Genomic DNA, 26,012 nt, shown 5'->3' on the forward strand with positions numbered 1-26,012 from the left:
CTCAGCGCGTCATCATCCCAACACTGATGGCACAACGAAACTTCTGCGGCAAGGTTCCGTGTCCCATCATGGAATTAGTCTTGTACAGGACAAAGGGGTAGGTCTTTCTTCGGCGTGTTTCCAATCACTGCAGTCCGATAATCTCTGTGCAGGCATCGTATGTAACCTCCCGGCCCCGGCGGCAGCATGCCTTCGTAGCCGCCACCACCTCGATATCCACGCCACCCCCCACTACCACCACGTCGAGTGCAGCGGGCGCGCAGTCACGTCCCGCTATCATTGGCATTGCCAAACCCACACGGTGGACTCGTTTCTGGTCGTTTCTCTGCTGTGTATCTGTTCAACACGCCGATTCGTAGAGATGCAGGTCATGGTCATCTTTTCATCTTAGTTCTTTTGTTTGTATTGTTAGCCCATAGTCATGTATCGTATATCTCCCATCCTATAACCTGGTTCAGAGCTCGTGCACCGCATGGTTTGCACACGATTCAAGGCTTTTCTGGATTGGATCGCGACTCAGTTAGTGCGTACTTCATAATCATATAATCATTGCATTTCAGGCATGCACTGGACTCTGACATCGTAAGTTCATTTCACATGAGAGTCGAGACCGTCAAATGTTAGACTCTACTACGCGTGTGCGCTCCCCCACATCTCATTCTCTATCGCATCAGAGCTCACACGGTGAATACTGTTAGTTCGAACTCCCTCATCCCATTCTCCATCGCATCAGAACTATGGCGGTGACACGTATCGTGTTCATGCATACCTGACCACGATAATCGTACGATTCATCTGCATTGTACAGCCTTATAAGTCCCTTGATCAACCCGAAGGCATTCTTATGCTCATATTTGGTCTTTCGGACAACTGACCGCATCATGCAATAGACTTTTAGGTCGCTCTCAACGTATTCTGACAAAGATATTGACTTCTAATCGTACTTATGTCAGTTTGTTCCCTGTACTTATCTGCCAACGCTGAGTTTTACAGGTGGCAGTGACGGAGTATAGTATGTATAAGCTTACACAGGATCAGGCGCTTAGAATGGCCCTGACCGTTGACGTTCCGAATGAACGCCCACTCATCTATGAGGGAATTTTCTACAGCGGAGCAAACGGAGCCACCGCTGGAACCAGCTGTCGCAGAAAACTTCAACAGGCCACAGTTCATTGGATTGTGACCACATCGCCCACTGTTCTTGTCTACCCCGTTCCGTTGGAAAAGAGTCAGGGAGGGCTTACAGCATGCAGTAACAGCATGCTGTACTGCTTGCAAAAATGCCGGAGAGTTGACGACATAGAGTTCGAAAAAAGAGAGGCTGGAAGAATTGATAAACATGTGAAGCGGAGGCGGAGTGCGGCACTTTGCGAAATGTTTGACATGCCTGTCAATGTAGCAGTCCCTTACATATAGAAAGACTTACATAGCGTTGGTCTTAGTCCTGAGCGCTTTGTCGACACAGCATTTAACCTGTGGATAACGCAAGGGACGCACCTTAAAAGACAACTTGAACGAACGGGTGCCCAACTTTCTCTACTCCGAACCAAACGCCCACTGTCTCAACTCTCAGGCCGTCCCTGGCATTGGGGATTGGAGTGTCATCTGCGTGAGTTGGTCTGAACGGCGTTTCTCGTGAGTAATATTCTAAGCTGTAAAGCTGTTCGCTTACCGGCGACTTTAGATACTTGTAAAATTTTCTTGTGAATTTTCGAATTAGGCCGGAACAACACCTAGCATACATAGTCCCGAAGCGATCTTGTGGATCACGATTGAGTTCCTGTAAGAAGGCATCTTCGTGTCATGCGTTTCTAATTAAAGTGAAAGAGGATAATAGACCCCTCGACTCGCCAACAACCTTTGCCCTTGCTAGATAACCCGTTTAAATTTTAATTCAAAGATCCCGACAGGCTTCTCTGATATACGTAGTTCGCGATTTGGTTGAGTCTCCAAGCGTTGACCATGTCTTCCCCTATCAGCAAGAAGCAGCAGAACCCAGAGGTCGTGCCCCGCCAGACGATGCGAGGCCATACCAACTGGATTCAAGGTGTCGTACACCTTCCCGGGGGACAACGCATCATCACAAGTTCAAGGGACGGTTCACTCCGATTGTGGGACTTGGAGAGTGGCGCACAGATAGGAGAGGATTGGCGAGACGATAGGAACACTAGCAAGGAAGGATTGAAGACGATAGCATTGTCTCCAAACGGTAACACTGTTGCAAGTGGAAGCGATGATGGGAAAGTGAGTTTGTGGAATGTCAAGACGGGGAAGGTCATCGCCAGATGGACAGGGCATAATGATACTGTGGGGTCAGTGTGCTGGAGTGCAGATGGTGAGCGAGTCGTCAGCGGATACCACAAGGGGACGGTAAGGGTGTGGGATGTCAAGAGAGGCACAACTGTTCTGACAATCAAGACCGGGCACATGCGGATATTCGCAACGATGTACTCGCCCGATGGAACAAAAATTGCGACGTGCGGATACAACGAAAAAGCCTTGAACTCGCGCAAGCGATCGACGGCCAAGGGTGGAGTCAACATTTGGCATGCCAAGACAGGGAAACTGCTCGCCACACTCGAACACAATCGAACAGTTTTCAGCGTGACCTGGACGTCGGATGGAAAGAAGCTTATCTCCGCGTCAGAACGCTGGATTGGGATATTTCGACACTGCCACATGGAAGGAGGTCGCCATTAATCTAATGGGTCACCCCGCAAACACTATCATCGACATCTCCTTATCTCGGAACGACCGTCTCCTTGCGAGTACATCACGGGATAATACAGCTCGTCTGTGGAATCTCGATACAAACCTCCCAGTTGGTCCACCCCTCCAACACAAAGATGTCGTAGAATGCGCGTCCTTTTCCATTGATGGAGGGCTGCTAGTCACCAGTTGTCACGACAAACATGTGTACGTGTGGGAGATTCACGCTATCCTCCAAGAAGCTGGTCTTGAAGACCTATTGTCTATTCCTAGTATTGTGAGTGTCGACATATCACCGCCGACACTCTCACTGACAACGCCCGCTGCTAGGCAACACAAGACGGTCTCAAACAGAAGGAATCATCTCGTGACACTTCAGGAAAAAAACAGATTTCCCATTCCTCACAGGATATAGATGACAAGTCGTTTTTGGAGGTACCCGACTTGTTTGTCAACCTTCTCAATGATTATAACAATGTCATTCTAGGCTGATGCTACGCGATGTCCCGACCAACTCGGGGGTATCGATGATGAACTCACACCAGGGTTTTTCGACGACATGCGAGCCGATGTTCATGTACGTCATCAGCATTTCTTTTCATAGTTTTTGTCCAGACCAATGTGCTCTCAGTCCTCCGCAACGCGTGGTGCCCATTCCTCCGCCAGTGCACTCCTTAGTCGCCTTTCCTCGCTCCTCCACCGCTCTCGACCTGAAAATGATCAAGTGACAGAACTTCCGCAACCCCCCAGGCAGTCGGCGTTGCATCCGCATGTACTCCTTGGTCACCTCTCCTCACTCATCCACCGCTCTCAACCCGACGGTGATGGAGCAAACGAATTCCAACAACCCCCCACGCCGTTGGGGTTACATCCTCGTGTGCTTCTCGGTCGTCTTTCTTCACTCTTGCCCCGCGCTCAACCTAATACCGATGGAGAAATAGAACCTCGACGGCTGTCGGTTTCATCTTCAGATGCATTTATTGGTCGTCTGTTCTCACTCTTCCGCTCTCCACCCGACACCAATGAAGAAATCGAACTTGTGCAACACTCGATGCAAAATATCTCCTCTCCCAGTTGCAGTCGTTATGTTGTCGAAGTTGCTGCATGTCGAGACAAGCGGGTATGTCTTTCTTCAGCGTGTCAATTGTCTGCGTCTGATGATTTCTGCGCAGCCATTGGTTGTTAGGCGACCTCTACCGGTGGAAAGTGCGAGTGACAAGGCAAAACGCATCAAGAACCCCAAATGGTGGGTTCGTATTGTATTGTTTCTTTGTTGTGTGTCTCCTGGCACAGACGACGGTCATCCTAGCACTTAGGCAACCATTCTTTCCTCTCGCGACTACTTAGTTCTTTTATTGAATTATATCGTGAGCTTGTGATCAATGATCTTCATGTTCATTTATGTATCCCATCTTAATTGAGACTCGTATACCACACTTGCAATGACGCACGTTGAAACCTTTGAGGTTGACAAGAGATGACGCCACCACTACTCTCTCACGTACTATACTATCACATTGTGAGGGGGAGAAGATTAACTTTGCAAATGGTGAAGACAATCCTGCGGATCATGAAAGCGTTCTCTGTGCCATTACTTTGTTGATTTGTAACGACCGCGGGATGTGGTGGTTGCGCCGACGCTATACTGAACGGATTCCAAGATCTCAGCTCCCTCCTTGATAAATCTTCGCGGAACTTCCAGAAGGACCAAGCGAGAAGGAAGAAGTAGAAGCCAGCCGGTACAATTACCGGATGCATGAATGACTACGGTTAGCGTACAAGTTGCTATCAATAGAAAGCTCGTGCTATTGATGAAAAGCTGATCTTACAGGAAACAAAAGTTTTGCAGGAGTTAGGAAGACGTCCCGTGGTTGAAAACCAGGAGAAATCTGCACCACGATGTTCCCAAATATAGTGGCACCCGACTTCCCTCTTCAATATCTTGCCATTGCACGTCGAAGAGGTATAGGTGCATCGCAGGACTGTCCTGGAATGAACACTAACGAAGGATGTTAGGCTTTTGTTAGGCTTTGAAAGCAACATAGAATGAAGTTATGGGCGCGTCAGACAACTGCAATGAATTACCTCAAGACGCGAAATGTGCGAGGGCTCGCCTGAGATATTAGTTAGATAACAATATCGGCAGATGTCTAGTCTTTAAGAAATCTCGTTTCCTGACCAGAATAAGAAACAGTGGCATATGTGCCCTTTGTCAAAAAATGGCGTGTCAAAGACGGAATTACCCACGACCTGCAACAGTTGATGACACGATGGGCGATACGAAGGAAGCGAATTTACCTTTGAAATGTGTTTCAACCGACTGAGCAGCTGCCAGCGCCATTACGTCAGAAGGGACTGTCAACTGTGCGAAATGTGACACGTCAATATCGACTTCACCATAACCGCCACAGAGGGTGCATGGAAGTGCTAAAAGAAACCATCCCGTCGGCGACTGTAGAATTGGTAGTTGGTTGTCGAACTGAAATGAGAGAGGCAGTTTATGAGGAGGATTGGAGAATAGCCAAAGTGTCATGCCAGGCTGAGCTGACGAAGTGTCTGATGAGATCTTTCAAAGAATTGTTGCTGGTGAATTGTAGGATTGTTGCGGTGTGCGCACGAGTAAACAATATTATATACTGGCCGCAGGCGTGTCTGGGAGTACTGGGACCAAAGGTGATGAAGGTCTATATCAGAATATGGGCGGGTCAGGATTCATGGATACAACAAAGCACGTTGCACGTACGAAAAAGACAGCCGGTGTAGTGGGGAGCACGGTGTAGGGGTTAGGAGCACCGTGCAGGGCTTAGCGTGAGGCAGGAGCAAGGGTTACTAGGGGCATAAGCGCAAGGGGTTAGCACGAGGCAGGTGCCAAGGGTCTTGAAGGTTCGGGGTCTCGTACAGTACAATTGACGGACGGACACGAGTACATGAGCAGCATCCTGAGTCCTGACATAGACGACATTCCCTCCCTCTTCAGAGCGCGAGGCTGGCGGATCCACCGGATTCAACGAGAATGCAACAAAAATGCCAAGTCAGGCAGGCTGCCCTCCACACCCGAACTTGAACATGGGCATCGGATCGAAGGAAGTTTTGATTGGCATAATGTTTTGGGATTAGCATTGACAAGGAATACTGGACGCAAACGGAAGGTTGTCTGATAGAAGCGGTGAGGATAGAGATACGCGAGGGCGGTGAACTTTGACTAAATATGCTTCCGGGCGGTGATCGCATTTGTAGCAGATATAGATGGGCCAGTGCATGGCTATCCAATGTACTTGTGCTGCGGGATATGTATCATTCATCAACTGGCCGCTTGAGCTCAACCCTGCAGTCAGCCTGAGCACTAAAATGTCTTCCTCAGCGCAGGACCAAATCGACCTCGGGAACACGTTTGGGGCACTTTTTGTCGGGGTCATTCTTGCATCAGTGTTAGTAAACTATCTCCTCACAAATCTCAGCGCTTCACCAAGTTCTGACATCATAACATATATCCTAGTCTCTTTGGTCTAAGTAATGTTCAAGCTTTCCTCTACTTTCAGACGCATAGGGGCACCGGGATATCATTCCATATTTTAGCCGTACGTCCATACTTTCTTTTTGTCAATATAGCTTTTGACGTTACGTTAGGTCATCTTGCTATGGTGTGTATCACTTCGAGTTGCCATCATCGAGCGCGTCCAAATTACGCTGTCTCCTGAACTTCTAGGACACTCGATGCTCTGCACCTTGCCTTGATTGTCCATTGTGTCTATTATTATTTGGTGACCAACTACGCGAATATCAGTGCACTCACAGATATTGTATGGAGCTTCAAAGTGGGTTCCTACCTCGTGTACCATCTACTATGGTACTGATGGGTTCATTCAGCTTCAGATAGTCATCGATGTAAGTTGCATTTCCTACGCTCTGCGATCTGCCCCACACATGCACCACAGGTTTTACTCGTCTATGGTGTGCAAGTGTAAGTTCGATGTGTACTGTGATATTCAACTTGATGATCCAAGTGATGCTTGATTGGTCCACAGTATGTATGCTTATCGCATATGGATAAGTATGTGCTCCCCTAATAATAGATTTCTACGACTAATGTAATGAACCTAGTCAGCAAGGGCCGATCAAGAACTGTCCCTATCATAGTGGTGGGTTTGAAATAAAATAACGGTACTCGATTCTGATGGTCCAATATTAGTGGATAATCGTGGTACTGATTTCAGGTGGGTCTGTCACCTGGAAACCCTCTTTGCTCGATCTTGAAAATTCTTTCAGGTCCTGCCATTTGTGAGGGTTTCACTGGTACTCTTGTTGCTATCTCATCATTTTCACCTCATGATAGTCGCTGCTTGGAGCATGTGAGCGATAAGCATACTCCATGGCTTTACGAAGTATGCTGATAGCGAGTAGATATCAGTGCCATGTGTTCACGGATTTGGTCAAATTCGAGTGGGTGACATTTATGGTTCTAGGAACGACCACTTTCCTCGATCTCGTCATTGCATCATCGCTATGTTATCTCCTCGCTACCTCCCGTACCGGGTTCTCCAGGCAAGCAGCGGTCCTTTCCCTGTCGGGATCTGATATGCTAACGTGGAGTACTTAGCACCGATTCCTTCATAACAAAGCTGATGGGTTACATCATTAATACTGGCTGTCTGACGAGGTATTCCTCCTTCCATACTATGTCATACATTGACTCACAATTAATGCAGTATGTGTTCAATGGCAGCTATTATTACAGTGAGGTTTCAATGATTTTACCATCCGTCTTGTCTCTGAGGGTCACCTGCAGTGCGCAGTGATGCCGAGCGACTTCATCTTTCTCGGTATTGAATTTTTAGTGGCCAAATGTACGACCAAAGCATTCTCCGAAAAATTATGCTGACCACTGATGGCTTTTCAAGTATATGTCAACTCTTACCTCGCGCTCCTGAACGCGCGATACTACTTGCAGGTCGGCGCAGACCCCATCGATCGTTCTGAATTCAACATGCTCCCCGGCGTGTACCGCCCGGAGCTGCACATTAAGCCGTTGCAAGACGGGGAACTCCAGGCATCTCAGAAGAACATGTTTGAATATCCCGGCGACGAAGTGGTGCACTCTACTCAATCTGTCAAGGTTGGTAGCTGCGTTACTATTGCTAAGGACTGAATAACACACATAGCCACAGCAGCCGATTGAGGTGGCGGTGGAGATGGATTATTTCTCGTCAGTGTAGTGGATCTGTACTATGTGTAGTATGCGTTGATGCTCCTTCGTCCGTCTCTTCGCGAGATAAGATTCGTGTGTTATTATTCTGGGGAACGGGAGAAATATAGTTCACTACACTTGTATTTCGTTTGTTCATTTAATATGTGACAGTGATGCCCTTGGACCAGCGTACAAGGCCGCTAGCAGCCTCCGGTTCGCATGTGATGGAATATCTTCCTCCTTGTCGATATTATTTTTCCCCAGGTTGTCCAGGATGTCCATGCAACACACAGCGAACAATCCGATTCAGCACAAACGGGCAGGTCGAATGATGATGTATCCGCTGAAAACAGCCGTGATTTAGCTCGACAGAACGAGAATCAATAAACTCACCGCATTATACCAAACTGATCACCAAGCTCGCATTGAGGAAAGACTGCGTGATCGCTGATAATCCTTGGTACAAGGACGATACTTGTTGGTGATTGGAAGGAAAATCGTGGAGGGCAGCGATAAAGTGACGCTTAAAAGTGTCTCGTCAACGTTTGTAAGCTACAGCATTGATTGAAGAGACGACGGATAGCACAAGGAAGCAGAATCACCTTGGAACAGTGCTTTACCCGGCTGGGAAGCACTGTGACTGTGCGACCACCAAGTGAGGGGCCGGACTCTGAGCGACCTGCGGCAGGCAATTTCGTAGATTGTGACGCATCTAGATTGACATCTTGTGCAACGTCCATGGAAGCCATGAATATTGCATACAATCTCTGCATGTCGCTGAGTGTTAGCTGTTGGAAGTTGAATGACACCAAAACTCTTACGAAGTTCTCTGCAAAATATATCTGCTAACATTAAGTGGGGCAGGCGGCAGTTACTGAGTATATTTTACACAGGATCAGGCGCTTAGGATGGCCCTGGCGTCGCGAATGAATCTCGACTCATCTGTGAAGGAGCATCACCAATGCTTGACGATCCTCACGCGCACGGTTGACTGATACACCGCAACCCGAGAGGCAACGGCTATAACACGAGTGTAGGTGAATCAGCATCCTCGTTATTCGTGCAACTGGGTGTCCGAACTTTGAATTCAAACATCAGGATTCAACTACAATTGCGAATGTCTCATTGGTGACAAACACGATATCAGATGGAATTTTCACATTTCGTGGGTTTGGGTTTAAAATGCCAGCACAAAACGAGGCCTCGTTATCAACTATATCTCACATCCTGCAACCCGCTTCGAAACTCGTGCACCACATGCTTTGCACACCAGTCGAGGTTTTTCTGTACTCACCTGATCAACACATCAAAAATTGCGATTGTCGGATTCAACGAGAATGCAACAAAAATTTGGGATGCCAAGTCAGGCGTGCTGCCCTCCACACCCGAACTTGAACATGGACATCGGATCAAAGGCAGCTTTGATTGGCATGGTGTTTTTGGGAATGGCGTTAATAAGGAGTAGTTAACGCCAAGAGGCGGTTGTTTGGTGGAAGCGGTGAGGGCGGCGAACTTTGACTTATAAATGAAAATATGCTTGCCTGATTGAGGTCTTCGCTTTTGCTGGAGGTCATAACGTCACCGCACACTCCGTGGGAGCCAGAATGTTCTTGAAAGGTATGCTCGTGATGAATTGTGGCTTCTGTGCTGGTAGAGTGGATAACACATTTGTAACAGATATAGATGGGCCATTGTACGGCTATCCGATATTCTCGTTGTGGCTGCGGGATACGGACCATTCCTTTACTGGCCGCTTGAGCTCAACCCTGCAGTCAGCCTGAGCACTAAAATGTCTTCCTCAGCGCAAGACCCTATCCAACAAATCGACGTCGGGAACACGTTTGGGGCACTTTTTATTGGGGTCATTATTGCATCAGTGTTAGCAAACTACCTCCTCGCAAATCTCAGCGCTTCACCGAGTTCTGACATCCTAACATATATCATAGTCTCTTTGGTCTAAGTAATGTTCAAGCTTTCCTCTACTTTCAGACGCATAGGGGCACCGGAATATCATTCCATATTTTAGTCGTACGTCCCATGGTTTCTTTTTGTCAGTCCATCTTTTGATGTTACTACGTTAGGTCATCTGGCTATGGTGTGTATCACTTCGAGTTGCCATCATCGAGCGCATCCAGATCACGCTATCCCCTGAACTTCTAGGACACTCGATGCTCTGCACCTTGCCTTGATTGTCCATTGTGTCTATTATTATTTGGTGACCAACTACGCGAACGTCAGTGCACTCACAGACATTGTATGGAGCTTCAAAGTGGGTTCCTACCTCAGGGGATCCATGTAGCATTTACTGCAATACTGATGGGCTCACTCAGCTTCAGATAATCATCAATGTAAGTTGCATTTACTACGTTCTACAATCCGCCCCACACATGCACAACAGGTTTTACTCATCTACAGTGTACAAGCGTAAGTTCGTGTACTATGATATTCAACTTGATGATCCAAGTGATGCTTGATTGATCCACAGTATGTATGCTTATCGCATATGGATATGTATGTGCTCCCCTAATAATGGATTTCCACGACTAATGCAATGAACACCTAGTCAGCAAGGGCCGATCAAGAACTGTCCCTATCACAGTGGTGGGTTTAAAATAAAATAATGGCACTCGATTCTGATGATCCAATATTAGTGGATAATTGTGGTACTGATTTCAGGTGGGTCTGTCACCTAGAAACCCTCGTTGCTCACTCATGAAAATTCCTTCAGGTCCTGCAATTGGTGAGGGTTTCACTGGTATTCTTGTTGCTGTTTCATCATTTTCACCTCATGATAGTCGCTGCTTGGAGCATGTGAGCGATAAAGCATACTCCATGGCTTTACGAAGTATGCTGATAGCGATTAGATATCAGTGCCATGCGTTCACGGATTTGATTGAATTCGAGTGGGTGACATTTGTGGCTTCAGGAGCGACCACTTTCCTCGATCTCGTCATCGCATCGTCGCTATGCTATCTCCTCGTGACCTCCCGTACCGGGTTCTCCAGGCAAGCAGCGGTCCTTTCCCTGTCAGGGTCTGATATGCTAACGCGGAGCACTTAGCACCAATTCCATCGTAACAAAGCTGATGGGTTACATCATTAATACTGGCTGTCTGACGAGGTATCCCTCCTTCCAGACTATACCTCATATTGACTCATATTTCATGCAGTATATGTTCAATGGCAGCTATGATTACAGTGAGGTTTCAATGATTGTACTGTCCGTCTTGTCTCTGAGGATCACCTACAGTGCGCAGCGATGCCGCGCAACTTCATCTTTCTCGGTATTGAATTTTTAGTGGCCAAATGTATGACCAAAATATTCTCAGAAAAATCATGCTCACCACTGACGGCTTTTCAAGTATATGTCAACTCGTACCTTCGCGCTCCTGAACGCGCGACACTACTTACAGGCCGGCGAAGACCCTATGAATCGTTCTGAATTCCATATGCGCCACGGCGTGTACCGCCCGGAGCTGCACATTAGATCGTTGCAAGACGGGGAACTCCAGACATCTCGGAAGAACATGTTTAAATATCCCGACGACGAAGTGGTGGATTCTCCTCAATCTGTCAAGGTTGGTAGTTGCGTTACTAACACTATGCTGAGGACTGAATAGCACACTTTTAGTCACAGCAGCCGATTGAGGTGGCGGTGGAGATGAATTCTTTCTCGTCAGCGTAATGGATCAGTGGTATGTAGTATGTGTGGATCCTCGTCCGTCTGTCTCTTCGCGAGATAAGGTTTGTGAGTTATTATGTAATGTTCTGGGGAACGGGAGAAATCTAGTTCACTACGCTTGTATTTTGTTTGTATATATGTGATAGTGATGCCCTTGGACCAGCGTGCAGTGTTCGTCCATATTGGACTACGATCCGTCCAAGCCTTCCACCACGGTACTCGGTGCATGGGCGGAATCAAATCTTTACTCCCCACAACAAAATAGAGGGAACACTCGCAGCCAGAATCTCAGAGGCAATAAATCACCCTCCACCACTGTTGCGCCCCTTGAGTGTCCAAACCGCACCAGGAAATAGGCACCGCAAAAACATTTATACCCTTCCCGAAGCTTGAGATTTGGGGTGGTAGATGTATGAGGAGTTTTTCCCCTCGCGCTTGGATGATTCGAAGATGAACAACTGAGTGTTCAAATTAATGCCCAATATCCACCGCGATGCGTCCCACAACCACGGACCTCGCAGCAAAGTCAGCTCAAAACAATAGTCATAAAAGCACCTATCCCTCAGAGAAAACGCCAGGATGATCCAACCGACCTAGAGGCTACGTCCCAATAATGTTTCAAATCAAGTTCGCCCAACCCATTGAGCTATGCGTCTAAAGCTAGAAAAAGGCTTAGCTGGAGTAGCATTCAGACGATTTGCTATATATCACGCACTTTGATTCTTCTCGCACGAGATTGTGTCTGATACCAGCCTGCGCGATGAAACGTTTGGGCGTCGGGGTCACATATTTAGGCGGTGCATTCTCGTAGCCGGGTTCGCTTCGTTCGAAAATAGATAGATCGGAAGGAATATGTGGAGTGAAGAGGAAGTGCGGTAACCCGTTGTCACAATCATCAACATGGTCCTTACGTATATGGAAATGCATAGCACTGGCTGCAGACCTGAGCGCTTGCTCTACACAGCCATTAACCTGTGCAGCGAACACAAGGATGACTTGAACTACCCCACTTCCTTGACTCCGAACCAAACGCCCACTGTCTCAGCTCAGTCCGTCCCTCGCGTTGGTGATTGGAGTATCTGTATGAGTTGGTTTGAACGGAATTTTCGTGAGTGATACTCTGAGCTGTAAAATTGACCACTCACTTATCAGCGACTTTGGATACCCGCAAAGAGCTCTTGTGGATACTCGAATAACTTCGGAACAATACCTGCATACATAGCCCCAAAGCCATCTTGTGGGTCACGATCGAGTACCTGTAAGACGGCATTTTCGTGAGCAACTTGTGCACTTCTAATGAAAGTGAACGAGAATAGGCCCATCATCTCACCGACAATCTTTGCCCCTGGGCAGAAATCCTGTTCTAATTCAAAGTTCCTAGTAAACTTACTTCGCATATAAGTATATTCTGCGATCGGCCTACCCCAAGGGCCGACCATGTCTTCCCCAACTAGTAAAAAGCGAGAGGGACCAGAGGTCGTGCCCCGCCAGACAATCCAAGGCCATACCGGCTGGGTGATGGGTGTTGTGCACCTGCCTGGCAGACGACGGATCTTGACGGGTTCGGAGGACGGCTCGCTCCGACTATGGGACCTAGAAAGTGGCACACAGATAGGAGAGGACTGGAAAGATGAGGGGAAAAAGGCAGCAGTGTGGGCCATAGCATTATCTCCAAACGGCAAGACTGTCGCAAGTGGAAGTGATGGCGGGATAGTGAGGTTGTGGGATATCGAGAAGGGGAAGGTCGTCACGAAATGGGCAGGGGACACTAATTACGTGTTGTCAGTGTGCTGGAGTGGGGACGGTGAGCGAGTCTTGAGCGTATCTGACGACGGGACAGCAAGAGTGTGGGATGTCAAGATTGACAAAACAGTCCTGACAATCAAGACCGGGCACCACTTTGTGTATACGGCGATCTACTCGCCGGACTCAACAAAAATTGGGACGGGCGGATACAATGAGAATGCACTAAAAATCTGGGATGCGAAGACGGGCGACTTACTCGACACACTCAAACACGATCGAGCAGTTTCGACGTTGACATGGACGTCGGATGAAAAGAAGCTTATCTCCGGGACATGTGATGGCCCGATTCGAATATTCGACACAGCCACTTGGCAGCAAATCGCCATTCTGGAGAGTCACTTGGACACTGTCCGCGCCCTCTCCTTATTTCAGAATGGGCGCCTCCTTGCGAGTGTATCATTTGATCATACAGCGCGTATATGGGATCTCGACACCAACCTCCCAGTCGGCCCACCCCTTCAGCACAAAGAGGATTTGAGATGTGCAACCCTTTCTGTTGATGGGAAGCTGCTAGTCACGGGCTCCACCGACAAAAATGCGTACGTGTGGGACATTCACGCTATCCTGAAAGAAGCTGGTTCCGAAGACCTCCTGTTCATACCCAGTGTGAGTGTAATCTCTTTGCTAAAGACCAAGCTAATTTCCTATTCACAGGTCCCAGCTAGAGAGTCGTTATTGAATGTATGTGACATGTTTCCCGATCTTTTCAATCATTTTATATCAACCTTCTAGAGTGATGCTACGCGACGTTCAGCCCACCTCAAGGACGCCCGTCGACTACCACCAGGTTTTTTCGATGACGTGGGTCGTCGCCGTTTTGAATCAATATTCATTCTGACCTGTTTGCGTTCAGTCCTTCCCAAGGTGCAGTATCGATCCCCGTTCCTCTGCCAACCACCGCGCTCTCACATCCTCTTTGGTGAATCCACGTGCGCTCCTTGGTCGCTTTTTCCACCGCTCTCACTCCGGCACTGGTGAAGCAGTCGAATTGCAGCAACGCCCCAGGCGCACTCTCTTTTCTCCTCATGGTCCGCATGTCGTTGAAGTTCCTGCAGTACAGGATAAACGGGTACGTCCTTCGCGTGCGTTCCCAAACGCCGTGGTTCAATGATGATTTCTCTGCAGCCATTGGCCGTTACTCGGCCGCCAGAACCACGTCCTACACCCCCTCGACCTGTCACTACATTGTGGGCTTATCTTGTGCTTTTGCTCTGCTGCGCATCTCCTCAAATGGTGACACGAACACAGCAGCAGAAAGGCCAATCACAAGACCAGGCTCAGGCATCATCATCGCAAACTCAGCCTGCCGCCCCCTCGTCGACGACACCTCCTAGTATTGCGCCAGGTGGGACAGGCACACAGTCGTGACCCCTTCTATCGCGGGCTCATTTCATGCTTTTTCTCTGCTGTCCATCTCCCCCCACATGCAGACAGTCATTAATACTGCAACATGTAGACAACTGCTTCATCTTTGGTCTAGTTCTCTTTTAAATTTCAGTATTTCTTTGACAATGTCTTTCGCTATTCTATCAATGTCATCCATTTAGACACAGACCTTCGATTTCCACAACCTCCTCAACGTCGGGTTGGTTTTAACGCTATGAAGCATATGCTGGTTAGTTTGAAACGGCGCGTGATCAGAGTATGGAAGAACTCATTAGGCATAACACTGACGAACCACAATTATGAGATCATGCTGGGTGAGATGGTTAGGCAGAAGTGGTGTGGAGCGGAAAATTTAGAACCAGAAGAACTTGGATCCTGCATAGGTGATCATGAGAGATGGCAAATGGGATGTGCGGAAGCTCTAACAACTGAGAACTCCTGAGACTCACCATGCCATCCACAGGACGATCTTGACTGCATGGATGATAATGCGGAACGGCTTGACTCTGGGCGGCTGCAGAGTTCGAACATGCGAACAGACGCAATGAAAGTTTATTGTCCATGGCCACGGTTTGTATCCTCCATCCCCGTTTCTTGACTTTGAACAATGCTCGTCGTCATTGGTCAAACTACAAACGCTTCAGATTACTACGTGACTTATTGCTCATACTTATATGGTGGATATGCTCTGCTCGTGTGTCCCCTTCATCAGTGTTCCTATGCTCACATATATGCTTGCAGTTCATAGCAGAATAACGTATAGCGCTCCGATACTTGCGCACAAGGGGGAGAACTTACTAATATGTTGGTGATGCGGGCATCCGGGTCATCAAGACTTGCCTTCTCCATGGGGACAACATATGGGACGCACCTATATTAAGGCGACTTGAAGATGGGCGCCCAACTTCCTTGACTTCGAACCAAACACCCACTGTCTCTGGCAGCTTCCAAACGGTCCCTCGCATTTGTGATTGGAGTGTCATCTGTTTGAGTTGATCTGAACAGTGTTTCTCGTGAGTGATACTTTAAACTGTGAAGCTGACCACTCGCTTACCAGCCACTTTGGATACCCGCAAATATCTATTGTGAATTCTCGAATAACACCGCAACACCACCTGCATGCAGAACCCGAAGCAATCTTGTGGCGTGAGCAACTTGTGCGCTTCTAATTGAAAGAGAATAGGGCAGGCAACTCACCAACAATGTTTGCCCCGCCAGATAACCAGCTCTAATTCAAATATCCCGGCAGGCTTCCTTCGCATATATATTCCACGATCTACCATCCCAAAGGCTGACCATGCCTTCCTCGACCAGTGAAAAGCGAGGGGCACCAGACGTCGTGCCCCGTCAGACGATACAAGGCCACACCGCCTGGGTAATGGGTGTTGTGCACCTGCCTGGCGGACGACACATCATCACAGGTTCAACGGACGGCTCGCTCCGACTATGGGACCTAGAGAGTGGTGCACAGATAGGAGAGGACTGGAAAGATGAGGGGGAGAATGAAGGAGTGTGGGCCATAGCATTGTCTCCAAACGGCCATACCGTTGCAAGCGGAAGTGAAGATGGGAAAGTGAGGTTGTGGGACGTCGAGAAGGGAAAGGTTATCGCCAAATGGACAGCGGACACTATGATTGTGTGGTCAGTGTGCTGGAGGGCGGATGGTGAGCGAGTCTTGAGCGGATCATGCGACGAGATGTTAAAGGAGTGGGATGTCAAGAGTGGAAAAACACTCCTGGAAATCAAGACCGGGCACTACCATGTGGATACGGTGATATACTCGCCCGACTCGTCAAAAATCGCGACGAGCGGAGAATACAAGGATGTTAAAATCTGGAATACAAAGACGGGCGAGCTGCTCGCCACACTCAAACATGATCGAACAGTTTTCGGCTTGACATAAACATCGAGGCTTATCTCCGGGTCAAGGGGTGGCTTCATTAGGATCTTCGACACAGCCACATGGCAGCAGATTGCCGTTCTGGAAGGTCACACAAACACTATCCGCGCCTTCTCGTTGTTTCGAAATGATCGCCTCCTTGCAAGTGTATCATATGATGGAACAGCGCGTCTGTGGAACCTCGACACGAACCTCCCAGTTGGTCCACCCCTTCAGCACAGAGAGGATTTGAGATGTGCAGCCTTTTCCAGTGATGGAACACTGTTAGTTACTGGTTGCGAGGACAAAAATGTGCATGTCTGGGACATTCACGCTATCCTCAAAGAAGCTGGTTTCGAAGATCTACTGTCCACTCCCAGTGTAAGTGTAATTTCTTTGCTGAAGACCAAGCTAATTTCCTATTCGCAGGTCCCAGCTAGAAAGTCGTTAATGAATGTATGTGACGTGTTTCCCGATTTTTTCAATCATTTTATGTCAACCTTCTAGAGTGATGCTACGCAACATCCAGCCCGCCTCAAGGACGCCCGTCGACTACCACCAGGTTTTTTCGATGATGTGGGTCTTCACCGTTTTGAATCAATATTCATTCTGACCTGTTTGGGTCCAGTCCTCTGCAAGGCGCAGTATCGATCACCGTTCCTCTGCCCGCCACCGCTCTCTCGCATCTTCTTCGGCAAATCCACGTCCGCTTCTCGGTCGCTTTTCATTGCTCTTCCACCGCTCTCACTCCGACACCGGTGAAGCAACCGAACTTCAGCAGCGCCCCAGGCGCACTCTCTTTTCTCCTCGTGGTCCTCATATCATTGAAGTTCCTGCAATACGGGACAAACGGGTACGTCTTTCTTCTGGTATATTTTCAAACGTGGTTCAACGATTTGTCTGTAGTCATTGGTCGTCACTCGACTGCCAGAACCACGTCCTTCACGCCCTCGACCTGTCACTACATTGTGGGCTTATCTTGTGCTTTTGCTCTGCTGTGCATCTCCTCAAATGGTGGAACGAACACAGCAGCAGCAAGCCCAATCACAAGATCAAGACCAGGCCCAGGCATCATCATCGCAAACTCAGCCGGCCGCCGCCTCGACGTCCACGACACCTCCTGATACTGCGCTAGCAGTAGGCACGCAGTCATAACCCCTTCCATCGCGGGGATATTTCGTTTTTTCTGTTGTACATCTCCTGGGACTGCAGTATGTAGTTCTCGTTTGCGTCTAGTTCTTTTATGAGTACTATTATCTCTTTGTCGATGTCTTTCGCTAGTCCATCAACGACGTCCATTTCCGTTCCTCGGGCGGTTTGAATGTTATTCCGTGAAGACGCCCCAGGTAGTTTCTAGCAACATGTCCAGGCTGAAAATCTAGCTGCTCGTGTGTCAGTCATCCTGTCAGCATCAATTCTGACAGTGATACCAGCACGTCCATAAAAACTAACTAACATTTCCTAGGCATGTGTAAAACTCCTTACACCGGGATACATGCTGCCTAACTAGCAGAGATGCAGCAACATGCTATGTTGGTCCTGATATGCTATCTCTCCCTATGTCATTGTAAACAAGTCGTGGCCAACGACGAGAAACGCTGAAGAAACACACGAAACAAAACAGAACCATGTTCTGGATTGCGAGAACGACGACGACGGTAAGGTACAAGCTAAGGGAAAGAGGTGTCTACGATGCAATGAACCATATGTGTAGGCGTACGTAAGCCACCAGGCTTACAGTCATCTCCCCATGTGATTACTTAGGTGGTAACATTCTCAAGGTGTACTCGACGACTGGCGAAAATACCACAAAGGAGGAACGACTATGTGCCTTTATTGCAAGTAGGCCCCTTGCCTGTGTCCGTCATGTGTCCTCAACCAACTATAATGAGAACACTGCATTCAAGTTAGCACAGGAAGCCTTGGCCAGCACAGCTTTACCGTAGCGCTCACGAGTACCTTATTCGCTGCCTTCTCACAGATGTGCATCCCCCTGCCCTGCTTATCTGCCCACCTGCAACTGCGATCAAATTACTCCTGGCGAATCCCGTAATTTGTATGATTCTTCCCTTCAATAGTGCGATACAAGTCACGTGAGTATCTGTCTCTATGATGACTTCTTGCCTTTCATCATAATTCTCAGCTAGCCATGAAGCGCTCAAAGCACTACCCACTGATGTCCTTGTGACTCTCAGTCCAGTCTTCACATATGACTTAGTCCTTGTTGGAGTTATTGGAGGGGTCTCTCTTGGAGTTGTCATTCTTTGGCTATTGGTCGTCCAGCACACGCGAACTCAAAGCAAACGTCGCATCCGATGGGACCTCTGAATCCGCGCCTCTCTTAAATCCAGATCGAACACGAGCTGATCTCCAGGTGAGAACTCGATGGCGTCCCCCACTTACCCAGCACAGTGAACTGATTGAAGAGGGTGAATAGAGGGATCATACTCCCACTGGCACATTAGACACTGACAGTGGCGCATTACTTGGCTTCATCTGCGCAAATCTGGATTTTTACCAGAACTTCCGTGATGGCATCACAGAGACAAGGGTCCCGCTTGGCTCACTCTCATCCATCCTATCAACACAATTTGCAACTCACAATGCGATGTTGAGCTGCGGAGTTTGAATTTCAGTTGAAGGTCGTAGTGTTCTTCGTCTGCGTCTGACATCCGACAGTGTCATCCTTTCTCTCATACTCTCGATTTTTTATATCTTATATGTTCGTGTAATGATGGACGCTCTCCGGGATCGATTGATCAATATTGATAGCCTCGCTGAACGCATTTCTGACTTCTCGACTCCGGAAACTCGCTTTCATCTACCCTGTTTCTTTGCCTAGTGACCTCAATTGATTTTTGAATATTGAGCTGCGACCACTTCCTCAGCAGGTCACGACTACTTTTCCAGCACCCGGTACTACTAGTACTCTCGCAGTTCGACGTGTCAGCGCTATGCAAATCATTATTGTTACCTAAGATTAACTCGTTCGTGTGCCGCCCCTTATCCTTTCATGTCCGTTGGACAAGTTTACTCACGTTGATCTCTCAGGAGTTGAATGTGAGCTGTTGGAGAGGAAGAGAAAGATCGAGAAGGCCAATATCGAGTAGGATCAGAGTAGACGGTCAAAGTAATGATACTGAGTACGCGTTGGACGGAAATGTGGAATCTGAATTACAGGTCAATTCATCAGCCGGTATCCGGTCTTTAGGAAATCCCGCTTCCTTATCAGATGGACCTTTCACATTTCGTAGAGTTGGGCTGAAATGCCAGCACAACGCATGGTCTCTTCACCAACAGGACCTCGGTCACGAATCGCCAATGTGAGCGTCGCCGTTTCGCCATGCCATGAAGCCCCAGGGTACTGGGATGAGGATCTAGATGAAGTCAAGCATTATTTTTCTCGAAGTATATGGGGCGCACTGTCTGTCTAGAGGTAGTATTGGATTTGCGATTTTTGCATGGTAGACAGCGACATCTGGTGAGTTCCTTGGCTTCTTGTAGGATATCATGTCTGACACCAGCCTGGGAGACGAAACGTTAGGGGTCGAGGACATATTTAAGCGGTGCATTCTCGTAGCTAGGTTCGCTTTGTTCGAAAATATACAGATCGGAAGGAATATGCTGGAGTTGAGAGGATGCGCGAGACCCTGTCGAATGTTTGTCACAACCATCAATGTCGTTCTTACGTACAAGAAAATGCACATAGCACTGGTTGCAGGACCCGAGCGCTTCATCTACACAGCAATCAGCCTGTGCACGAGAATACCAGTGTGGCACACACCTTACAAGACAACTTAAATGAACGGGCGCCCAACTTCCTCGATTCCGAACCAAACGCCCATTGTCTCAGCTCACAATCCGTCCCTCGTATTGGCGATCGGAGTGTCGTCTGTGTGTGTTGGGTTGAATGCTATTAGAATTTCGTGAGTGATACTCCAAGCTGTAAAGCTGCCCATTTGCTTACCAGCGACTTTGGATACTTGCAAAGATCTCTTTGTGAATAACTTCGGACCAACACCCACATACATAGCCATCTTGAAGGTCGGGATTGAGTTCCTATAAGAAGGCATTTTCGTGAGCAACTGGTGCGCTTCGAATCGAGGTGAAAGAGAATGGGGCCGACAACTCACCAACAACCTTTGCCTTCAAGCAGATATCCCATTCTACTTTAAAGCTCCCGACAGGCTTCTCTGACATACCTAGTCCACGACTCCAAGCGCGAACCATGTCCTTGAAGCCAGGAATCGTACCCTGCCAGACGATGCGAGGCCACACCAACTGGGTAAATGGTGTTGTGCACCTGCCCGGCGGACGATGCATCATCACAGGTTCGAAGGACGGCTCGCTCCGAGTATGGGACCTAGAGAGTGGCGCACAGATAGGAGAGAAATGGAAAGATGAGGGGAAGCATGCAGCAGTGTGGAGCATAGCATTGTCTCCAGACGGCAAGACTGTCGCAAGCGAAAGTGATGGTGGGATAGTGAGGTTGTGGGACATCGAGAAGGGGGAGGTCATTGCAAAATGGACAGGGCACCCTAGGCATGTGTGGTCAGTGTGCTGGAGTGCAGATAGTGAGCGGGTAGCGAGCGGATCCATCGACGGGACGGCAACAGTGTGGGATGTCAAAAGGGGCAAAACAGTCCTGAGAATCCAGACTGGACACGCTTGGGTGTACGCGGTGATCTACTCGCCCGACAAAACCAAAATTACGACAGGTGGAGCATATAACGTATATGAGAATGCAGCAAAGATCTGGGATGCAAAGAGGGGCAAGCTGCTCACCACACTCAAACACGATCGATTAGTTTGCAGCCTGGCATGGACCTCGGATGGACAGAAGCTTATTACCGGGTCATTAGGCTCAATTATGATCTTTGATACTACCACTTGGCTTCAAATCGCCGTTCTTGAAGGTCACACTAAAGTGAGTTCAGGCGAGCGGCGCACGAAGCGGGAGCTAGTAGAATAAATATATCTCAGGCTCTATGAAAAGACCTCTAGTAAGAGCGGGTAAAGTACCTAGTAGAATAAATATCTAATGGTATGTTAGCTCTTTAGAATAACGCGAAAAATATATGAGACTTACATCTCAGGCTCTATGAAAAGACCTGAGATGTTCTAACGACTCGTTCGGTCCTTTATAGTACGGATAGGATAGATAAGTAAATGATAAGTAAATTGTCCGTACTTAGAGATAGACATTCCAATATCGACGAGCCTCGGCCGACGTCAACGCGTCGCCTCGTCGTACTCACTGGTTGCGCTCGTACTGTTTCACTCTCATCTTCTACGGTCCGTCTTCCGTTTCCTTCGTCTCGTCAGATTCCAACACACACATCCTCGGTCATCAGCATCTCCTTGTTTCGGAATGACCGCCTCCTTGCGAGTGCATCACCTGATTCCACAGCACATCTGTGGAATCTTGATATGAACCTCCCGGTTGGTCCACCCCTCCAGCACAAACAGGATTTGACATGTGCAGCCTTTTCCAATGATGGAAAGCTGCTAGTCACCAGTTGCAATGACAAAAATGCGTACGCGTGGGACATTCACGCTATCCTCGAAGAAGCTGGTCTAGAAGACCTCCTTTCCATTCCCAATGTGAGTGTCAACATGTCACCCTCTCAGCCCCCCACTGACAACACACTACCAGGCACCAAAAAATTGTCTCAAACAGAAGGCAAATACATTATTTCATGGCACTTCCGAGTCAGGAAAAGAGCCCATTCCCTACTCCTTGCAGGACATAGATAACATGTCATTTTTGGAAGTACGTGGCAATTAGCATTTCTATTCATAGTTGTCATTCGGACTAATGTGCTCTCAGTCCTCCGCAACGTGCGGCGCTGTCAGTGCTCTTCTCAGCCGAATTTCGTCGCTCCTTCACCGCTCTCGATCCAACAATGGTCCACATGAGCTCCTCGGTCGCATGTCCTCATTCTTGCGCCACTTCCAACCCAACACCGATGAAGCAACCAAACCTCAGCGACCCTCAACTGGATGAACTCATCGGTCGCCTGACCTCACTGTTCCGCTCTCCACTCGACACTGATGAAGCCATTGAGCTCGTACAACTGCCCAGGTCAAAATATCTCCTCTCCAAGTTGCAGTTGCCATGTTGTCGACGTTGCTGCAATGTGAGACAGACAGGTATGTCATTCTTCGGTGTGCGGATTGCTGGTGTCTGATGATCTTTGTGTAGCCAATATTTGTTACTTGGCCACCAGAACGACGCCCTCTGCCCTCTGCCTGTTGCCACTACATTGTGGGCTTATCTTGTACTTTTGCTCTGCTGTGCATCTCCTCAGTGGGCTGCAAAAAACACAGCAGCAACAAGGTCAGTTGCAAGCCGAAGTCCATGCCCAGATGCCATCATCACAAACACAACCTACTGCTGCCTCAACGTCCACAACACCTCCTTTTCCTGATGCTAATACTACTACTCCAGGTACAGCAAGCACACAGTCACGACCCCTTCCATTGTGGGCTCGTTTCGTGCTTTTTTTCTGTTGTGTATCTCCCCCACATGTCGATAGTCATTAATACTAGCAGCATGTGGATGACTATTTCATATTTAAGTTCTTTTGTAAATCTTGTTGTGTCTTTTGCTTGTTCACCCACGATGTCAGCACCATTCCTGGGTGCAAGTCTGTAGACCTAAATGTTCCCTACCCCAGCTGCACGTGCACTCCCTCCCAACTGCATTTCCTGTGTGGCATGCATGCCGCCCAGTTAAGGCCGTGGTGGTGCTCTATCTGGAAGTCCATACGCTCGAGTTAAGTCACTCAGAACCCAGAACATGGTGACCATGCGTTTTGTTTGGGCCTTGCGAAGCTGGTTTTACTTGCAGAAGTCTTCTGAGGCGACCCCACCAAGTATAAGACGGCGTGATTGAGTCAAATGTGTTCATAATCAAAAGATATCAGATATATGACTATGAATGCAAATCTCTTGGCGCCAGTTTTATCAGCGCGGTTTTGATCAGGACTTGGCAAAAGTCTCACTTCGCGTCTCTATCAAACTCCATACATCGAACTGGGCTTGCAGAGAGGAAATATTGATTGCAGTTCGCCATTATGCCATGTGATACGTCTTTCAACATACCTGTCTTGCGATCTTGGAATTGAAATTTGTAAGTCTGCCGTTCCAGTCGTCAGGTGTGAGCAGATGCGTCACAGCAGCCACTGCAATGGGATCAAGTGTTGATGAGAAGTGGGAAACAATGTGAAGCGCGCGTCAGGAAAGCATTGCCAGCATAACTTGAAAAATTTATCTGCACCTTGGAGTTCAGGCAAGGGCGTCCTTGGTGAAGATATCTCAGTTAGTTAGATGATGGAAGATAACTAATCCCAACTCAACGTCATATCAGACTTCTCCAATCTGAATTCTACAAAGGGCATTATGATGCTGTGACATAGAGGAAAGATAACGAGCACTTATCTTGCGCTATTCCATCCGCTCGGCAAGCCACTGGCACCCCGATCTCCACCTATCCTCTAGCATCACTGCATCCTCTCAGTGGAGGAGTTCGCTGCGCTCCACACTGGCATAGGTCTTGCATACATACCTGCATTATACCCTCCTCTTCATCGCCTCAGGCCTGTACCCCTAGACTTCTAGTTATAGTATAGTCCAGGATCCTATTTTGACACGGGACTTGTGGTCCTCAACTTGAACTGACCCTCTCAACATCGTCCTTACAATACTTCCCAGCTTTCCTTTCCTTTCCATTCATGGGTAACTATGTTTCTGCGATAGACAGAGCAACAAAGGCCTGCTCAGAGGTCATCAGCCATTGTCAAATAGAAAAAGATTCCAAGAAGTTCAGGGAAGAGTACAACTTCAAAATACTCCTTCTCGGTGGGTACCTTGGAATTCCTTTCTGGTCTATTTCAACCTCTCCTCTTCAATCGAGCCATGGTTATAAGTCATTTCCTTGGTTCTGCTCCTTAACTGACTAAGTATTTTGTTCTCACTGCTTAAATCCGTCCACAGGTACCAGCGAATCTGGAAAGTCGACAATTGTCAATCAGATGAAAATAGTTTATGGACATGGTTTCACCAACAGCGAGCTCGTGACTTTCCACACAATAATATATCACAACACCCTTGACTCTGCACAGGCCATCATACTCCAGATGCACAAGATGAATATGGAGTGTATAAAGCCAACCAATCGGGTGTGTTCTCTCTAAATGTGTCTCCTACATTAGCTCATTGCCTTCGGTAGGTATTTGCTGAACGCATTATTGAATACAGGATTGAACATGATCCCAATTTTGTTTTCTCGGCTGATATTGCACAAGCCATTCATGAGATATGGCAGGACCATGCCATTCAGAAGGTTATGGACTGTGCGAGCGAGTTCTATCTTATGGACTCTGCAAGCTAGTGGGTACTTGTCTTCGCTTAATAACAGGTGGTCATGAAGTGTATGTTCGCAGTTTCTTTACGGAGGTACTCTGTATAGGCACCCCTGACTATATACCAACAGAGAATGATGTACTGCGAGCTGGAGCTCAGACAACTGGTGTAACGAAAACACGGTTTCAAATAGGATGGCTTTCGTGAGTGCATCAGCATGTCAATGGTTCTCTTTTTGATCATGGTCCTGTAGCATTCATATGTTTGATGTTGGCGGCCAGCAGCTCACAACGCAAGCAGTGGATACACTGTTTTGAATCTGTCAACACCATTGTATTCTGTGCCTCGTTAGTGGAGTACGATCAGGTGCTACTAGAAGAAAAAACCCAGGTAGGCCACTGTATGCAGGCAAGCACTAGTCATAACTGATTTTGCCAATAGAATCGCATGGCTGAATCACTAGATCTTTTTGATACTGTGATTCAACTCGCGCTGGTTTCTGCATTCTTCTTTCATCTTACTGTTGAACAAGATAGATGTCTTCAAGAACAAGCTTCCGAAGGTCTCTTACATTTTACAGGGCGCACGCAGATTCATTGACACTTTTGCAGTCACCCATCGAGACCTACTTCCCAGAGTATACAGGTGGCGCAGACACAAGCAAAGCGGTACAATATATCCTACATCAGGAAAATGTTCGAGTGCTTTTTTTGCCTTATTTTACTTAGTAAACTACATAAGGTGGCAAAGGAGAACAAGGAACATAAGAAAACTTAACACTCAGAAATAATGAACTTAAGAAGACTCAAGCAAAATTTATTTCTAAGCAAAAGTGTATATGTTAGCGACATCACTGAGACATGTAAAAACGAGCGTGAAAGTGACAGCAGGACCAGATCAGCGGAGGGGGGTGCGGCAGAGAGTCTAAGCAATAAAATGTGGGACTCGGAGCATTACTTGTAAGTAAGAAGATGGAGGGGGGGGGGGGGTGCAGCAAAG

The 26,012-nt window shown here is 47.9% G+C and overlaps 7 protein-coding genes across 7 annotated transcripts; 6 read left to right on the plus strand and 1 right to left on the minus strand.

The window, feature by feature from the left end:
* Positions 1-5,464: 5,464 nt before the first annotated feature.
* EDB91DRAFT_655178 (uncharacterized protein) lies at positions 5,465-7,903 on the plus strand. Its single transcript, XM_041328007.1, has 18 exons — positions 5,465-5,875; positions 5,950-6,137; positions 6,206-6,287; positions 6,337-6,350; positions 6,494-6,524; positions 6,577-6,594; positions 6,645-6,670; positions 6,735-6,760; positions 6,811-6,848; positions 6,899-6,923; positions 6,976-6,987; positions 7,043-7,058; positions 7,111-7,251; positions 7,307-7,366; positions 7,416-7,443; positions 7,496-7,529; positions 7,658-7,822; positions 7,875-7,903. Exons 2-17 carry the CDS (start codon positions 5,956-5,958, stop codon positions 7,684-7,686), a joined length of 762 nt encoding a protein of 253 aa, XP_041174198.1. The 5' UTR covers positions 5,465-5,875; positions 5,950-5,955; the 3' UTR covers positions 7,687-7,822; positions 7,875-7,903.
* A 1,516-nt stretch (positions 7,904-9,419) lies between these two features.
* On the plus strand, positions 9,420-11,377 carry EDB91DRAFT_655279 (uncharacterized protein). The gene is made up of 16 exons (XM_041328008.1): positions 9,420-9,511; positions 9,572-9,772; positions 9,841-9,922; positions 9,976-9,989; positions 10,055-10,163; positions 10,225-10,242; positions 10,293-10,318; positions 10,380-10,405; positions 10,458-10,495; positions 10,546-10,570; positions 10,623-10,634; positions 10,690-10,705; positions 10,759-10,899; positions 10,955-11,091; positions 11,144-11,201; positions 11,256-11,377. Exons 2-15 carry the CDS (start codon positions 9,684-9,686, stop codon positions 11,182-11,184), a joined length of 774 nt encoding a protein of 257 aa, XP_041174199.1. The 5' UTR covers positions 9,420-9,511; positions 9,572-9,683; the 3' UTR covers positions 11,185-11,201; positions 11,256-11,377.
* Positions 11,343-11,578, plus strand: EDB91DRAFT_1251574 (uncharacterized protein; the record flags this gene model as incomplete). The annotated part of the gene is made up of 2 exons (XM_041323396.1): positions 11,343-11,471; positions 11,525-11,578. 2 exons carry the CDS (start codon positions 11,343-11,345, stop codon positions 11,576-11,578), a joined length of 183 nt encoding a protein of 60 aa, XP_041174200.1.
* Positions 11,579-18,274: 6,696 nt separating this feature from the next.
* EDB91DRAFT_1084589 (uncharacterized protein) lies at positions 18,275-18,974 on the plus strand (the record flags this gene model as incomplete). Its single annotated transcript, XM_041315791.1, has 4 exons — positions 18,275-18,362; positions 18,411-18,488; positions 18,725-18,739; positions 18,790-18,974. The coding sequence occupies 4 exons, from the start codon at positions 18,275-18,277 to the stop codon at positions 18,972-18,974; spliced, it is 366 nt and encodes a 121-aa protein (XP_041174201.1).
* Positions 18,975-19,574: 600 nt separating this feature from the next.
* Positions 19,575-20,780, minus strand: EDB91DRAFT_655895 (uncharacterized protein). Its single transcript, XM_041328009.1, has 4 exons — positions 20,614-20,780; positions 20,431-20,559; positions 20,070-20,383; positions 19,575-20,010 (listed from the first exon to the last, which is right to left on the minus strand). The coding sequence occupies exons 1-4, from the start codon at positions 20,671-20,673 to the stop codon at positions 19,875-19,877; spliced, it is 639 nt and encodes a 212-aa protein (XP_041174202.1). The 5' UTR covers positions 20,674-20,780; the 3' UTR covers positions 19,575-19,874.
* A 94-nt stretch (positions 20,781-20,874) lies between these two features.
* EDB91DRAFT_1251577 (WD40-repeat-containing domain protein) lies at positions 20,875-22,653 on the plus strand (the record flags this gene model as incomplete). Its single annotated transcript, XM_041323397.1, has 4 exons — positions 20,875-21,573; positions 21,972-22,250; positions 22,303-22,419; positions 22,477-22,653. 4 exons carry the CDS (start codon positions 20,875-20,877, stop codon positions 22,651-22,653), a joined length of 1,272 nt encoding a protein of 423 aa, XP_041174203.1.
* Positions 22,654-24,382: 1,729 nt separating this feature from the next.
* EDB91DRAFT_1238671 (heterotrimeric G protein alpha subunit) lies at positions 24,383-25,741 on the plus strand (the record flags this gene model as incomplete). The annotated part of the gene is made up of 7 exons (XM_041321752.1): positions 24,383-24,509; positions 24,645-24,829; positions 24,880-25,040; positions 25,094-25,216; positions 25,298-25,403; positions 25,455-25,490; positions 25,625-25,741. 7 exons carry the CDS (start codon positions 24,383-24,385, stop codon positions 25,739-25,741), a joined length of 855 nt encoding a protein of 284 aa, XP_041174204.1.
* Positions 25,742-26,012: the final 271 nt, after the last annotated feature.

The sequence above is a fragment of the Suillus paluster genome, assembly GCF_016628075.1.
Source record: "Suillus paluster strain FC165 chromosome Unknown EDB91scaffold_55, whole genome shotgun sequence".
Lineage (NCBI taxonomy): Eukaryota > Fungi > Basidiomycota > Agaricomycetes > Boletales > Suillaceae > Suillus > Suillus paluster.